The sequence below is a fragment of the Pristiophorus japonicus genome, chromosome 1 (genome assembly GCF_044704955.1).
Source record: "Pristiophorus japonicus isolate sPriJap1 chromosome 1, sPriJap1.hap1, whole genome shotgun sequence".
NCBI lineage: Eukaryota > Metazoa > Chordata > Chondrichthyes > Pristiophoridae > Pristiophorus > Pristiophorus japonicus.
In genome coordinates, this window is record NC_091977.1 from 338477113 (window position 1) to 338495223 (window position 18111).

An 18111-nucleotide genomic window follows, 5' to 3' on the forward strand; every position below is an offset into this window, starting at 1 on the left:
CATTAACTCATTGAATGGCGGTGCAGGCTAGAAGGGCCGAATGGCCTACTCCTGCACCTATTTTCTATGTTTCTATGTTTCTATGGCGGGACTGACCTATCAAGAAAGACTGGATCAACTGGGCTTGTATTCACTGGAGTTCAGAAGAATGAGAGGGGACCTCATAGAAACGTTTAAAATTCTGATGGGTTTAAGACAGGTTAGATGCAGGAAGAATGTTCCCAATATTGTGGAAGTCCAGAACCAGGGGTCCCAGTCTAAGGATAAGGGGTAAGCCATTTAAGACCGAGATGAGGAGGAACTTCTTCACCCAGAGAGTGATGAACCTGTGAAATTCTCTACCACAGAAAGTTGTTGAGGCCAATTCACTAAATATATTCAAAAAAGAGTTAGATGTAGTCCTTACTACTAAGGGGATCAAGGGGTATGGTGAGAAAGCAGGAATGGGGTACTGAAGTTGTATGTTCAGCCATGAACTCATTGAATGGCGGTGCAGGCTCGAAGGGCCGAATGGCCTACTCCTACACTTATTTTCTATGTTTCTATGTTTCTATGTCTAGTAAGAAAGAGGAACTGAGGGAAATTCTTATTCGTCGGGAAATTGTGTTGGGGAAATTGATGGGATTGAAGGCCGATAAATCCCCAGGGCCTGATGGACTGCATCCCAGAGTATTAAGGAGGTGGCCTTGGAAATAGCGGATGCATTGACAGTCATTTTCCAACAGTCCATAGACTCTGGAACAGTTCCTATGGAGTGGAGGGTAGCCAATGTAACCCCACTTTTTAAAAAAGGAGAGAGAAAACAGGGAATTATAGACTGGGTCAGCCTGACATCGGTAGTGGGTAAAATGATGGAATCAATTATTAAGGATGTCATAACAGCGCATTTGGAAAGAGGTGACATGATAGGTCCAAGTCAGCATGGATTTGTGAAAGGGAAATCATGCTTGACAAATCTTCTGGAATTTTTTGAGGATGTTTCCAGTCGAGTGGACAAGGGCGAACCAGTTGATTGGTGTATTTGGACTTTCAGAAGGCTTTCGACAAGGTCCCACACAAGAGATTAATGTGCAAAGTTAAAGCACATGGGATTGGGGGTAGTGTGCTGACGTGGATTGAGAACTGGTTGGCAGACAGGAAGCAAAGAGTAGGAGTAAATGGGTACCTTTCAGAATGGCAGGCAGTGACTAGTGGGGTACCGCAAGGTTCTGTTCTGGGGCCCCAACTGTTTACATTGTACATTAATGATTTCGACGAGGGGATTAAATGTAGTATCTCCAAATTTGCGGATGACACTAAGTTGGGTGGCAGTGTGAGCTGTGAGGAGGATGCTATGAGGCTGCAGAGTGACTTGGATAGGTTAGGTGAGTGGGCAAATGCATGGCAGATGAAGTATAATGTGGATAAATGTGAGGTTATCCACTTTGGTGGTAAAAACAGAGAGACAGACTATTATCTGAATGGTGACAGATTAGGAAAAGGGGAGGTGCAACGAGACCTGGGTGTCATGGTACATCAGTCATTGAAGGTTGGCATGCAGGTACAGCAGGCGGTTAAGAAAGCAAATGGCATGTTGGCCTTCATAGCGAGGGGATTTGAGTACAGGGGCTGGGAGGTGTTACTACAGTTGTACAGGGCCTTGGTGAGGCCACACCTGGAGTATTGTGTACAGTTTTGGTCTCCTAACTTGAGGAAGGACATTCTTGCTATTGAGGGAGTGCAGCGAAGGTTCACCAGACTGATTCCCGGGATGGTGGGACTGACATATCAAGAAAGACTGGATCAACTGGGCTTGTATTCACTGGAGTTCAGAACAATGAGAGGGGATCTCATAGAAACGTTTAAAATTCTGACGGGGTTAGACAGGTTAGATGCAGGAAGAATGTTTCCAATGTTGGGGAAGTCCAGAACCAGGGGTCACAGTCTAAGGATAAGGGGTAAGCCATTTAGGACCGAGATGAGGAGAAACTTCTTCACCCAGAGAGTGGTGAACCTGTGAAATTCTCTACCACAGAAAGTTGTTGAGGCCAATTCACTAAATATATTCACAAAGGTATTAGATGTAGTCCTTACTACTAGGGGGATCAAGGGGTATGGCAAGAAAGCAGGAATGGGGTACTGAAGTCGCATGTTCAGCCATGAACTCATTGAATGGCGGTGCAGGCTAGAAGGGCCGAATGGCCTAATCCTGCACTTATTTTCTGTGTTTCTATGTTTCTATGCCATTGCGGGTCATAAACTTGTTGAATTCCTGGTGAAACACGGTCCATTGTCGCCGGCAAGGACGTCGGGAAAGCCATGGGTGGCGATAATGGCCCGGAGGCTTTCAATAGTGGCTGTGGACGTGCTGGATGACATGATTACGCATTCAATCCATTTGGAGTAAGTGTCCACTACTAGCAAAAACATCTTTCCCAGAAAGGGGCCGACAAAATCTACGTGGATCCTGGACCACGGTTTGGAGGGCCATCACCACAGACGCAGTGGAGCCTCCCTTGGTGCATTGCTCAGTTGCGAGCAAGTGTTGCACTGATGCACGCATGACTCCAAGCCCGAGTCAATGCCGAGCCACCAAACATGCAACCTGGCAATTGCCTTCATCATGACAATGCCTGGGTGGGCACTGTGTAGGTCGTGTATAAACGTTTCCCTGCCTTTTTTTGGCAAAACCACGCGATTACCCCATAAGAGACAATCCGACTGGATGGACATTTCATCTTTGCGTCGCTGAAACGGCTTAATGTCATCGTGCATTTCCCTGGGAACGGCTGACCAGTTCCCAATTAGGACGCAACTCTTTACTAATGATAGCATAGGATCCTGGCTGGTCCAGGTCCTGATCTGGTGAGCCCTGACGGGTGACCCCTCGCTCTCAAAAGCATCCATGACTAGTCGTAAGTCTGTGGGCTGCGCCATTTCAACCCCGGTGGTGGGTAATGGTAGCCGGCTGAGAGCATCGGAACAGTTTTCAGTGCCTGGTCTATGGCGGATAACATAGTCATAAGCGGATAATGTTCGTGCCCATCTTTGGATACGGGACGAAGCATTGCTCTCTGAAAACAGCGAAATGAGCGGCTTGTGGCCAGTTTCAAGCTCAAACCGAAGTCCAAATAGGTATTGGTGCAGTTTCTTAACCCCATATACACATGCTAATGCCTCTTTTTCGACCACACTATAGGCTCTCTCAGCCTTGGACAGACTTCTAGACGGGTATGCAACCGATTGGAGGTTGCCCGATACATTGGCTTGCTGTAACACACAGTCGACCCCGTACGATGAGGCGTCACAAGCTAGCACCAAACATTTACATGGGTCATAGTGTTCAAGTAACTTATTTGAACATAGCAGGTTCCTGGCCTTCTCAAAGGCTGTGTCTTGAGGTTTGCCCCAAACCCAATCGTCACCCTTACGTAGCAACATGTGCAAAGGTTCTAACAACGTGCTCAACTAGGTGGAAAGTTACCGAAATAGTTGAAGAGTCCCAGGAATGAACGCAGCTCCGTCACATTCTGTGGTCTGGGTGCATTCTTGATGGTCTCTGTCTTTGAGTCCGTGGGTCTGATGCCGTCTGCCACAATCTTTCTCCCCCAAAATTTGACTTCTGGCGCCAGGAAAACACACTTGGAGCGTTTCAGCCTGACTCCCACTCTGTCTAGGCGACTTAGAACCTCTTCCAGGTTGTGTAGGTGTTCGATGGTGTCACGACCGGTGATCAGGATGTTGTCTTGAAACACACCGGTGCGCGGAATAGATTTCAGCAAACTCTCCATGTTTCGCTGGAAAATGGCTGCAGCCGAGCGAATCCCGAAAGGGCACCTATGGTATATAAATAGCCCTTTGTGTGTGTTGATGCACGTCAGTCTTTTTGAAGATTCAGCCAGCTCCTGTGTCATGGAGGCGGAGGTCAGGTCCAACTTGGTGAACGACTTTCCCCCGCTAATGTTGCGAACAGGTCATCCACCTTGGGCAGCGGGTACTGGTCCTGTAGTGAGACTCGGTTAATCGTTACCTTGTAGTCTCCGCAGATTCTGACTGTGCCATCGCTTTTCAACACCGGAACAATTGGACTGGCCCACTCGTTGAACTCGACTGGCGATATGATCCCTTCACGTTGGAGTCTGTCCAGTTCGATCTCGACTTTCTCCCTCATCATGTACGGAACCGCCCGAGCCTTGTGATGGACAGGCCGTGCATTGGGGCCCAGATGGATCTGTACCTTGGTGCCTGTGAAGTTGCCGGTGCCTGGTTCGAATAGCGAGGGAGACTTGCTCAGCACTTGAGCACACGAGGCGTCATCCACTGAAGATAGTGCTTTGATGTCGTTCCAATTCCATCTAATCTTTTCTAGCCAGCTTCTGCCGAACAGCATTGGGCCATTGCCTGGAACAATCCATAATGATAGGTCATGCACAGTTCCATCATACGATGCCTTCACTGTCACACTTCCAATGACTGGTATGAGCTCTTTGGTGTAGGTACGCAGCTTTGCATTAATCGGGCTCAGTTTGGGCCTTTGTGCCTTATTGCCCAACAGTTTCGCGAAAGCCTTCTGGCTCACTATTGACTGACTCGCACCCGTGTCCAACTCCATGGATACTGGAACTCCGTTTAATTTGACTTTCAGCATTATAGGAGGGCTCTTGGTGGTGAAGGTATGTACCCCATACACTTCTTCCTCGGGTTGAGTTGCCTGTGCTGCGTGATCCGCGTCGGATCGATCATCCTCTGCTACGTGGTGTGCCGCAGTACGTTTGCACATTCGCTGGAGGTGCCCCATTGTTGCGCAGCCTTTGCACACATAGTGCTTGAATCGACATTGATGGGCCCGATGATTATCCCCGCAGCGCCAACATGGTGCCAATGGATTCACATTCACCCTCGATGGCGGACTTTGAGTCATCACAGGTCTTGCAGACGTATAGGCCCTGCCATATGCAGGTCGGCCTGCCAGCGACGTCATTTTATGCACAGTACTTGCCGGTGAGCTTCGATGTTGAGAAGATATCTGTTTGGTGTTATCGTCCGTGGCCATGCAGCCTGGGCGATAGGTCTAGGATTTCGGCAGCCAGCAGCTTTTCATGGCTGATGCCCAGCATGAAAAAGTCCTGCGGCATTTTCCCCAATGTAGCTCCAAAATCGCAAGGTCCCGCGAGGTGTCTCAGGTCGGCGACATAATCCGCCACGTCCTGGCCCCCGGAGCGATGGTGCGTGTAGAAACGATACCTGGCCATGAGGATACTCTCCTTCGGCTTGAGGTGGTCCTGAACCAGCGTTCACAACTCTTCATATGTCTTCTCTGTTGGTTTTGTCGGTGCGAGCAGATTCTTGATGAGGCCATATATTTTCGGCCCGCAGACGGTGAGGAGAACCGCCCTGTGCTTGACCACATTAGTGACTCCTTCCAGCTCGTTGGCCATGAAGTACTGGTCTAGACGCTCGACAAAGGCTTCCCAATCATCACCCTCTATGAATCTCTCTAATATTCGAACGGCAGCCATGGTTGCGTGAAGGCTTGTATTCTGTTACTCGTCACCAGTTGTTATGTATAGAAGAACTCCACGAGGCTGAGTACTGTGAGCTAAACTTAGTATGACCATAGTCTTCTTTATTACTCCAGAGTGCCTAAACAACATGGCAGCCAACCTTTTATACTGGCCCTGCATGTGTGTGCAAGTGACCATTAGGATTCCAACAGTCACGCCCTCTGGTGGCAAGTATTACATAGTTACATACATAACACTAAGGAGGGGAATAAAATTCAGCCAGGGTTTCTTTTCCTCCATTTATCATTTGCCCCCACCTCATTGGAAGCTGCATGTGTGGATATTGGGTGAGGATAGGATTGGGCTCGGGGCCCATACACAAAGAATGGCCACTGAGAAAATTACCAGAGGGTGCTGACAAACATGGAACCATAGCCGAGCCTGAGTCACCCCTACAGGAGATGATAGGGAAATGGAAGAAAAGGAGGGGGTGAACAATTTTCTCTGTAGTACTAAATTAAATGTATTTTCATATCTCAAGCTTTAAAATGTCACTGGTACAGGAGGCCTCAACCACCATCTGAACATTTTACACAATAAATATACTAGTTTACCGCTCTGGGAGTTCCATGGAATGGCTTCCTGTAGGTGCAGCTTCCGACATGCAGACCCCTATGGGGGCCAGTGTTACTGGCCTTCACAGCCAACATCTGGCAAGCTTACAATGGTTTGCTGCGACTTCCTCAGCACAGATTTACAAGACATCCTCGACAGGCCAACTGATTAATAATGAGTAGGTTATCACACTGCGAGCCTACTTCAGCCCCTCTGACAGGCAGATGTGTGTGCCTGTATTGTGCTTCACCTTCTCTTGCTGTACTGTGAAATGAGCCTCTTGGGAGACAATACGGAGTGCTGGGCTCAGCCAACCCCTGTCACAGCTCCAAGTTTGGTTTATTTATCCAGATATATTTTATTTATCAGTTTTTTTCCATCATCTTGTAACTTTAGTGCCAGACAGAATTATTCATGGCAAAATTATGTAGATTAATTGGAACCAACTGTAAATAACATGTTTGCATTTAATTCTCTTTCACGCAAACCTCTTGCCTGATTAGTCAGCAAACAAAACCTTTCAATGAAACTGACTGAATCAACTCATCAAACCGAGAGCACCCAAAGGACATGCTCTACTTTTAGCCTGTCAAACAGAACACAAATTGCACCATAAGAATGATTTCTTTGTTTGAGACTCCATGTTAAATGTATTTTTCTCCTCTCCTTGGGTCCCCTCCCGCTCAGTGTCACTCTCCTGTCTGAGTTCCCAGCTCTCTTTCAATGCTGTTCTACAGCCAGCCACCAGGAGGTCGTCAGAAGTGGGCCAGTGGTTTGCTTCTCTCTCTCCGAGCTGGAAAGTATTTGGCATCCAACCTGCATCAAAACTTTATGTGCTGGCTGAGACTGGAAATTTGTCTTATGGGGAATGGTGGGAGTGAATTCATGTCCTTATCATCCTGTGTGGCAGAATAATGTTGATATGTCAACTGCACCTCTTCTACTTAGAATAAAACATGAAAGCACTTAACGCTTAAATCACTTGTTACAGATTTTACTCTGCTAATTGCACGGAACTTCCTTTTGTTCAGTAAAACGCGAGTTAAGTGGTTAATGAAGTGCAGAGCTCATGTCAGCTGGATGCTCAGTGGCTTGTCTGTTGGTAAGTGCCCCCAAAAAAAGAGGGCAGGTATAAGTGTCTGGAGTGTCCCCCAGATCGGGAGGCACTTGATCTAATGTTTGTTTGTACTCCCTAAAAGAGTTGTTGGTAAGTGCCAAGAAACAAACTGAAGCAAAGGAGCTCTGTGTTTGGCTTAATTAAGAGTTGATTTAATCAAGAGCATACCTGGATCACAGGTGTGCTGCTAAACCCAGTCACCAGCTTCCAGTGCTTTTGAAGGCCCGGCAAGTTTGTGCAGCCTTCCCTGCTCCTGAGAGAAGTACTGTCTCTCTCTTTCTCTCAATGATAGGGCTTATCAAATTACCATAACAATGAGTATTTGAAAGGGAATAAAAGTAAATAGTAGGGGGAAAGGCAGGGAAATGGGAAGAGCGTAGATAGTGCTGGTTAGACAGAAAGCACCAACTCTACTCAATAGTCTGCAGGGCCTCCTCCTGTGCTGTAATTTCTATGGTTCAATATGAGGCCATGACTCACCCAAACGAAGTGCAGCTGTACCGTGCGGCCACTTTGAGTAACAGGCAGCTCAACATTTAAACAGTAATCTGTACATTATAATTCAGTTGATAAAGTGTCTTACAGGGACTGTACATGGCATTATGATGTGTTTGGTGATATGATGTATGATATAATATGGTATTAAAGGTCACATCTTGCCTTTTAATTGTTTTAAGTTGGGGTGGAATAATCTCAAAAGTAGCAAAGGCAATCTTTCTTAGGCCAGTACGATACCAACTTTTGGATGCATAGCCATGCCTGGACCTTGCCATCACGTGAAGCCTTGCCACCTCCAAGGTTTTAATCACTGACAAAGCTGTCTACAAACACTTTCTTATCTCCGTCACCATCTATATCTTCCTGCCCACCTTAACCCCTGTCCCAGGGAAAAACAATCTTCCCTCTGGTTCCCTCACAAGGACACTTTCAAACTCCCATATTTTCTCCTCTGGCTCTTTACTGGTCAGGATATAGCTGCCTTTGTCAACCTGCTCAACAACTCCCTTGGTACTGCCTTTGACCATATAAGTAATTCACAGTCTCCCACACTTACAGTTTTCTAGTACATTTCCTACCTCTAAACCCTCAAGTTGCAGATTGGAGGATACCTGGTACAGAACTAGCATGGGTATCCTTCATCAGACCGAGTTGACCATCTGAAGCAATACTTCTATCTGTGACACCATCTATCTGTGACACCCCCTACTACTCCAGCACCATCCTGGACTGTCTCTCTGACCCACGCTCCAATCCCCCCCTTCAATCCCAAGTGCTTATGAACTTTTTTATCTCAAAGATTGGGGCTATCCACGCTGCTGCTTCTGCTGCCTCTTCCTCCTCCCATGTCCTCTACTCTGTCCTGTGACCTTCCTTCACCATGGCTGCCAATCCCATCTCTTCTCTTCAATCTGCCCACCCAGCCCTCACTCAGGCTTAGCTACTCAATAAGATCTTCCTTGTGTTATATAAATGCAAAATGTTTTTTTCTATTGCAAAGTCCAAGGTAGCTGAAGGTGGTATTACTGTGTTGAAGTGGAAATAAATCTGGAATTCTCTCCCCCAAATGCTGGGCCACTTGAAGCTTTTAACTGTGATCAACAGATTTTTAGTAGGTAAGGATATTAAGGGATATGGAACAAAAGTGGTTAATGTAGTTGAGGTACAGATCAGCAATGATCTAACTGAATGGCGGAACAAGTTCGAGGGGCTGTGTGCTGTACTCCTGTTCCTATGTAAGAGCTGTGGAATACTTGGGCAGGAAAGAATTAAGTATGCCTAGTGGGCTTGACTTTACCCTGCTATACATTACTATTGTTACAGCTCACTACCCACTTTTGTTCCCTTATCTTTTACTTAAATGATAACACGCTAAATAAAACAGATTTAAAAATGAATAATTTGGGAATATAATATAGTATCTATAAAAAGGGAAAGGACTGTCAAATGTGTAAAGCAGGTCCAGTGATCTTCTGGCATGTAACTAATTCCAGCAATGTAGAACCTGAGCAAATAAAATGCACACACTGAAGTACAGCACTACTGTTAATGAGCTGAAATACTCTAATGCTGCTGCACTATTTGGAATGGCACAAAACACTGATGCAGCATGTACACCAATGGTTCCACTCAATATTCTCAAGAGACAATAAAAATTTAATTTTTTCCACGTAGGAGCGACCTGCTATTGACGCACAGAAAGCTTCCTTGCTATTAGAAAAGTATTAAACAATATCACTGGTGTTAGCCACTGGGGAACATCTGTGCCCTATCCGATTGCAGTCTTGTTGGAGAAGGAATACGTGAGGGCGAGGGAAGAGTAGAATAAATAAACATTGTACATATCAGAGGAAAGTAGATATGTTTGGGACTGAATGACTGATTAGTTCACTTGCCATCGAAATTAAGCTGATTTCTTCGCTTCATCATTGTCTTTCTGATGTCTTTATAAAGAAAGTATCCATTAAACCATTAATGTTAGAAACAAGAGCTGAAACTGTCATTAAATAATAAATATTTTGTTTGACAGGGAATTAAGGAGCATGTCCACAATGACCTTGCACAACTCAAGTGGTTGACCATTAACTGTAGTTCCCTTCACTCTGCCTCCGTTTTGGTATGTGACCAGGAGCTGTGATCATGATTAGATTGTATATACCAACTGTGAAAAGGGTTTTAGATGTGTACTTCACACAACTCATTTTATACAAATTTGCATGATTGAGTCAGCCACCTTCCCTTAACCAGAGAGTAAGATCAGGGGTTTAATCTCCGCCGAGATTCTTCCGCTCGTCCACCATAACTTTGACAAAAGAGCCACAGACACCCCAGTAAAATACTGTGATCAGTGTTTACGCCATTTTTCCAGGGAGTTTGCAGCTGCAGATGAGCAGGAGGATCCATGCTGAAATTCACCACTGAGAACTTTACAATAATAAACTTCACATTAATTAAAGCACTTTGGTAGGTAGCGAGAGATAGCTATCAAAGAGCGCAAAGCACATCATAAAACATAAGGCAATGATCATCTTACCATCAAAGTTATATTGATGCATTGGAGAGAGTTCAGAGAACAGCAACAAGCATGCATCTGGGATATAAAATTCTAAGTTAGGAGAAGAAGCCGACAGAAATCTGCTCGTTTTTAACTGGATGCCATATTTCCCTTCATAACAACAGCGACTACAATTCAAAAGTAATGTAGTAGTCGCAGAGTGTGAAAGATTCTTTATTGCGTTCATTGGGCAAAAGACTGAGAAGAGCTATGATCCAGTTTTTCAAAATACTGAAAGCCATGGTGGATAATGTGGATACAAGCAAATTACTTCAGCTGGGCCATGAGCTCAGAACTAGAGGACACAAGTACAAGATTGGGAAGGCGAACTAAGACACTGAAGTTCTTTTCACAGAAAACTGGATACAGGTAACACACTTCAATCAAAGTAGCTAATGCTATGTGAAAGAACTCCTCAAAACAGGACATATATCTGATTAAGAATGCAATTAATGGTTTTAAAGATAACTACAGATTGAGATGAACAAAACATCATAGTTCAATTAGACTCTCATCCTGTTGGGACCATAGGAGCAAGCATCATCTGTGGAATACAATTCATCAGGCTTGCTCTGAACTTTTACTCGATTACCTTTGGCAATAGGGAGAACTAGCTTAGTTTTACCGTCCTGGACCTTTTCGCTCTGGTTATTCACCAGTGTCAGGTGGTTAGAGAATGTCCGGTAAATTGCTGTCTTTATTTCTCTTGGCACAGAGCTTCACATACCAGCAGTGCTGACTGGGAATTCAGGCGTATGTCTGACTCGCTACCAATCTCCCTTCTAAGCTGTGTGGCCGCGCGATTCTCCAGGGACGCCGAGCAGCCGGTCTTTCAATGCAAAAAACGCGCATGTGCAGTATTTTGAATGGCCCTCATGGCCCCTTTATTGCTTCAAAAATGATTACAGGGAACATTGCTCGCAACCCAGTCAATCGTGGTCCCCTGTACTAAGCAGGTTCCTGAATTCCCAGTATGTGTTCCCCGTGCACAAAGCTGTGCGCTAGGAGTATTGAAGACAAATTGTATCCCCATTAATAGCATGAATGGCACAAGGCTTGTTGGAAGCAGCAGATTTTAACAGGCAAAACAGCTTTTCCACACTTGTTTATACAAGTATTGTGAAAGGGACGCTGTACAGTTTTCAGAAATCACATTGGATCGAGTCAAAGAGTACAGTCACAAAATAGTCCGTTAACTAGTTCTTTATTCTATTATTGCCAAAGAATCCTTAGTCCTGATGTAATGCCTCATTGTATTCAGCACCAATCACTTACAAACGCAAATGGGCAGGAAAGAAAACTGAGCATAATTCAGGCCTAGGAAATCTGCATATGTAGAAAAAATTAACTTCACCCAAGTGATCTATAAAGTGCGACATTAACTCTCTGCAATCACTGCATAGTTTAGGACATGGTACTGTCTACACCTAACAACCAAGTTTCAAAACTGATACAAGCAATTTTCTCAAAGGTAGCAGGAGACTGCAGTAATTATCGACAGCCCTGTGTACTTACCACGGTCTCCTGGACAAGAAAGAGGTCAGCTCCATTCGTAAAAAGCCTGCTAGGAATCATAATTTGCACAGCAAGTTCTGGTGCACTGCTTGGGCCCATGTTTATAACCTTTAATTCAAAAATAAACAGAAAAAAAAAAGCTGTTGTTAACCCTGTTTGGTTCAAGCATTAGCAATAGCTCCACTCCTCACTATAACACTCTCTGGTCTAGTGACACAACATGCATCGTTTATGGCTCTCTTTTTAATACAGAACTCTATAAAAGAACATGGGATGATTCTGCAATCCCAAGCTCCTTCTTAATGAATGGAAATCACATGCTGTGCAGGCATAATTTCCGGAGATGTGCCCCATAAACATTGCTTACTGCTGGGAGCACCAGCATGATTATGTGCCCTTATTTATCTCACTGTGACATCCTTCTGCATGGCTCCCAGAATAGCCTTTAAACAGATGGTTTATGTTTTAAGATGTAATTGTTTACCCTCTATATAGTCAACAAGTTGAAAACTCTAAAAGAGGAACAAAGACAGTGTAAAGCAGTGGCGAAGTCAGACTTAATGGCAACTTCCCCTCAATTCTAATTATGGATAAGCTAAATAAACACTTAATCACAATTTGATTGATTTGTTGCTGAGTAATGCTGCTCATGTCACAAGTTGTAGCACATGTCCACCTTAGTCCCACTTTAGAAAGAGTCCTGACAAAGGCAGGTTAAGCTTTCTGACCAGTATTAGCCGAAGCATTTTAATAAATGTATAAGATTATGAGGGGGCTTGACAAGGTGGATGCAGAGAGGATGTTTCCACTGATAGGGGAGACTAGAACTAGGGGGCATAATCTTAGAATAAGGGGCTGCCCATTTAAAATTGAGATGAGGAGGAACTTCTTCTCTCAGAGGGTTGTAAATCTGTGGAATTCGCTGCCTCAGAGAGCTGTGGAAGCTGGGACGTTGAATAAATTTAAGACACAGATAGACAGTTTCTTAACCAATAAGGGGTAAGGGATTATGGGGAGCGGGTGGGGAAGTGGAGCTGAGTCCATGATCAGATCAGCCATGATTGTATTGAATGGTGGAGCAGAGTCGAGGGGCCATATGGCCTACTCCTGCTCCTATTTCTTGTGTTCTTAATATTGGTTCAGAAATCCCGGTCAGCTGCTTCCCGCCGATCGGGTAAAAAATTTTTTTAAAATGCACACTTACCTTATCCTGCGGCACTCACGCGGGTTCCCGGTCCTGAGGCCTCTTCTGACTGTGCATCGCAGCGCTTGGAGCTGGAGTCACATGGCTCTGGGCAGCCAATCAGGTAACGTATATTCTCATTCATAATAGTGAGAACTCCGTAAGTTGGAGTTTCCATTATTATGAATGAGAAACAGCCCCCAAAACACACAAAACCAGTAATAAAAAATAGAAAAAATATACAACATATTTTTATTAATTTAAATTAAAGTTATTTATGTATTTAAAAATACATGTTTTTCTGATTTTTTAAAAAGTTTTTTTAATTATGGTTTAAAATAAACTTACCATAGTGGAGAGGGTTTTTAACAATAAAATGTGTTTTTATAATTTTATTTTAAAATGTTTTTGTGTATTTTAAAACTCTTACGCCTGTAAAAGTAGACTATGCTCCTGCTTTTATCAGGCGCAAGAGTTTTGAGGTCATTTGCTGGGCAAGATATGGGTAAATACCGCAATCTTGCCCCTGCAAATGTCCTCGCTCCCGAGATATGGAAGATTTGTCCAGTTTGACAGATCGGAAAAGTCGGTTTTCAGCGCATGCGCATTGTGCACTGAAAACCGGCTTTTGTGATGCCTTCCCGGGTCCGTAGACATGGGTCCGCACGGACCCAGGAGGCCGGGATTTCTGGCCCATAATGTCAACTGAAAATCCCGGCTGGAAGTTCATCGAAATAAACTTTTAAACTGCTGGTTATTGAAAGGCCTTTAATGGTCTCGTTAGGACAAACACATTTAAAATGGTTTGTTATGCTCCCTTGACTTGGCCTCATAAATTGTTCACGCCACATGAATCCAGTGGGGTGGAACCCTGAACACTTTAGCAAAACTAAAAGTAGACACAGAGGAAAATAGGTGCCATCCGCTCACGTGTTGAGCTTCGAATATGCCTCAGTTCACAAGGCAAAACTTGACAACTTTATATTGTTGCCATTAAACAATTAAGCGCACAAGCGTGCGGCTTCAAGTATTCTACAATGGCAGATTTTAAAAATAGCACCAGTGCGAAGTAAAACCTCAGGAAAATGTTCATGTCATTTGCGGGGATACAGAGACTTGTACAAATTCCAGGTCCAGGATGATGCGGGGCTCTGACTCCTTCCCTGCTGTCATACCTTCCCCATTATGGGAAGGAGCATGATCAGAATGAGAGAAATAAAAGCTATCACGGGGGCCGAGCAGGCGAGAGTTCGGTTGGGATATGTTCTCAAGCACGAAATGCATTTTCCCAAAGGGGCTGTTTATGTCGGAAGGAATGCTTGTAGAATAAAGCAATATGTCCCCTGCCAAGAATTTACACCATCCCAGGGCTACAGAAAGGGACTGAGTTTAGTTAAAATAATGCTGAAATCTCTGAATGTTCAAGGCTTGGCAAGGCTCAGAGAAAACTGAGTCCTTGTTAGTCAATCAGAACAAACTGCAGCGAATGCACCTAAGTCAGGACCACACAACCCTGTGTTTGTTTATGGATCAAAGATACATTATACATTGTGTGCTATAATTGAAATAATATTACCCTTAGTCCTCAGTGTACTGAGTATATTGGGTTCACAGTCTGGAACTGTTCTATAAATAGATTATCCAGATTGTTACAGACCAGTACATGGTACACATTAAGTAGGTGGCAAGCGTGTACAGGTCATGGTTTTAGAGCTGCTATTTCGAAACCTTATAAGTTAGAATCATAGAAGTATACAGCACAGAAGGATGCTGTAGTTAGTGAAAGCAGTTAGTAGATGTTGTTCTCCTCTTTGTTTTCTTGGGTATATTCTAACATGAGTAGGGGATGCTGGGGATGCCTGTGAGTGCAGCTCACTATCGGAAGCACGAGATCATCCCCGTAAGGATAGATTTTACAAATTCACACTCCTGGCGCAATGGGACCAAATATCCAGAATTCAAGCACGGAAGCCACAGTGCCCCACACAATTTTTGTAACTGGTTAAGGTTGCATAGACTGAAAGGATATTTTGATGGAACTAGTGCACAACTGAGAGGCAGGCGCCTTTAACCAAATTACTAACAAATGAATACTGGCTCAAAAATGGCACCTGAAATGTCAAGTTGAAAGGTTGAAAGAGGCAGGCCATGTCTTCGAGTTGAATAAACTTTGATGCATCCACTGAATCACCATAAATAAAGGAGGCTGGAGAAATCGACCTATTTTAAAGAGAAATTAAGAGTTAACAGCATGGACAGGGAGAAGAGGCAGCACCGAAACCCAGCAGTGCTGAGCATCATGAATATACACAGTATCAGCATTTAATTGTTTTACTGGCGGAGAGAATTACTCTTACCTTTCTGCAGAACTGAATAAATGCTAGATTGGATCTCAAAACAATTGAAACTTAAATTTGCAACTCTCTCAGAAGCAATGTTTTGGACTTCAGTTTAACTGAAAGAATTTATTAATAAATAATATCAGATTGTCATTTTTACCTTTATTTATGTAGATGATAGAACAAATGTAAAAGTGTGTATATTTAATATATATATTTTATATATGTAGTGAATTAAGACGGATATAAAAGGGGTCAGAGGGTCTAGTAAGAAGGAGGAACTGAGGGAAATCCTTATTAGTCAGGAAATTGTGTTGGGGAAATTGATGGGATTAAAGGCCGATAAATCCCCAGGGCCTGATGGTCTGCATTCCAGGGTACTTAAGGAAGTGGCCTTGGAAATAGTGGATGCATTGACAGTCATTTTCCAACATTCCATTGACTCTGGATCAGTTCCTATGGAGTGGAGGGTAGCCAATGTAACCCCACTTTTTAAAAAAGGAGGGAGAGAAAACAGGGAATTATAGACCGGTCAGCCTGACATCAGTAATGGGTAAAATGATGGAATCAATTATTAAGGATGTCATAGCAGCGCATTTGGAAAGAGGTGACATGATAGGTCCAAGTCAGCATGGATTTGTGAAAGGGAAATCATGCTTGACAAATCTTCTGGAATTTTTTGAGGATGTTTCCAGTAGAGTGGACAAGGGGGAACCAGTTGATGTGGTGTATTTGGACTTTCATAAGGCTTTCGACAAGGTCCCACACAAGAGATTAATGTGAAAAGTTAAAGCACATGGGATTGGGGGTAGTGTGCTGACGTGGATTGAGAACTGGTTGGCAGACAGGAAGCAAATGGGTACTTTTCAGAATGGCAGGCAGTGACTAGTGGGGTACCGCAAGGTTCTGTGCTGGGGCCCCAGCTGTTTACATTGTACATTAATGATTTAGACAAGGGGATTAAATGTAGTATCTCCAAATTTGCGGATGACACTAAGTTGGGTGGCCGTGTGAGCTGCGAGGAGGATGCTATGAGGCTGCAGAGTGACTTGGATAGGTTAGGTGAGTGGGAAAATGCATGGCAGATGAAGTATAATGTGGATAAATGTGAGATTATCCACTTTGGTGGTAAAAACAGAGAGACAGACTATATCTGAATGGTGTCAGATTAGGAAAAGGGGAGGTGCAATGAGACGTGTGCGTCATGGTACATCAGTCATTGAAGGTTGGCATGCAGGTACAGCAGGCGGTTAAGAAAGTAAATGGCATGTTGGCCTTCATAGCGAGGGAATTTGAGTACAGGGGTAGGGAGGTGTTACTACAGTTGTACAGGGCCTTGGTGAGGCAACACCTGGAGTATTGTGTATAGTTTTGGTCTCCTAACTTGAGGAAGGACATTCTTGCAATTGAGGGAGTGCAGCGAAGGTTCACCAGACTGATTCCCAGGATGGCGGGACTGATCTATCAAGAAAGATTGGATCAACTGGGCTTGTATTCACTGGAGTTCAGAAGAATGAGAGAGGATCTCATAGAAACGTTTAAAATTCTGATAGGTTTAGACAGGTTAGATGCAGGAAGAATGTTCCCGATGTTGGGGAAGTCCAGAACCAGGGGTCACAGTCTAAGGATAAGGGGTAAGCCATTTAGGACCGAGATGAGGAGAAACTTCTTCACCCAGAGAGTGGTGAACCTGTGGAATTCTCTACCACAGAAAGTTGTTGAGGCCAATTCACTAAATATATTCAAAAAGGAGTTAGATGTAGTCCTTACTACTAGGGGGATCAAGGGGTATGGCGAGAAAGCAGGAATGGAGTACTGAAGTTGCATGTTCAGCCATGAACTCATTGAATGGCGGTGCAGGCTCGAAGGGCCGAATGGCCTAATCCTGCACCTATTTTCTATGTTTCTTTGTCACAACATTTACATAGTGTTATGTATGGAGAAAGAGTCAGACTGAACACTGTGAGCTCAAAGTAAAGTAAGACCTTAGTCTTTTATTGTAGGTCTCCAGAGTGTCTCTCCAACCTGTGAGACCTCCTTAAATACCTGTGCTCCCAAAGGATTATGGGATCCCTTGGGACTCCAGTGGATGAGCCCTCTGGTGGCTGTACAGAGTAAATATAAGTTTACATATATAACACATAGTACCTATAATTTACAAAATGTTCCAAGATACTTTGCATAGTAGCAGTGAGAGCAACAAAACACTGAACCAGGAGAGAGTGTTTCGAAGGGATGATTAAAGTCTTGGGAGAGAGAATCAGGGTGAGTTCCAGAGAGCGGCGCCTAGGTGCTGACGGTTCAGCCACCGATGGGGGGGCGGGAGGGGACAGAGAGAGGGTGGGAAGCACAGGAGGCTAGAGACAGAGGGGGTGATTTTTATTTTCAGCACCTGGGCAGTAAACTGGCAGGGCAGATCATCGCCCACTATAAAAACCACCTAATTTTCATTTCCAAGAGGGTGTTTTCAATACCCATTACCGAAGGCTGATGACCTGTTTGCAATGCTAGCTGGGGGGAAGTTGTTCACAAAACTGGATCTGACGTCAGCCTACATGACACAGGAGCTTGTTGACACGTCGAAGAAACTTACGTGCAGCAACACTCATAAAGGACTGTTTATCTACAACAGGTGACCTTTTGGAGTTCGCTCGGCTGCAGCCATATTTCAGAGGAACATGGAGAGTCTACTGAAGTCAGTCCCCAGAACCGTTGTGTTCCAAGATGACATACTGGTCACAGGTCATGACTCCGCTGAACATCTGAACAACCTGGAAGAGATTCTACATCGTCTGGACAAAGTGGGA

General features: G+C 44.3%; 1 protein-coding gene across 2 annotated transcripts in view; it reads right to left on the reverse strand.

Moving 5' to 3' along the window:
- Positions 1 to 18111, reverse strand: part of itga9 (integrin, alpha 9) — a 499978-nt gene that overhangs the window by 62941 nt on the left and 418926 nt on the right. For both annotated transcript variants that reach the window (XM_070889429.1, XM_070889419.1), the window contains 2 exons: positions 15077 to 15185; positions 11783 to 11890 (listed from right to left, as the gene is read on the reverse strand). In XM_070889429.1, coding sequence (XP_070745530.1) covers positions 11783 to 11890; positions 15077 to 15185 — 217 coding nt within the window. The remainder of the gene's footprint in view (positions 1 to 11782; positions 11891 to 15076; positions 15186 to 18111) is intronic.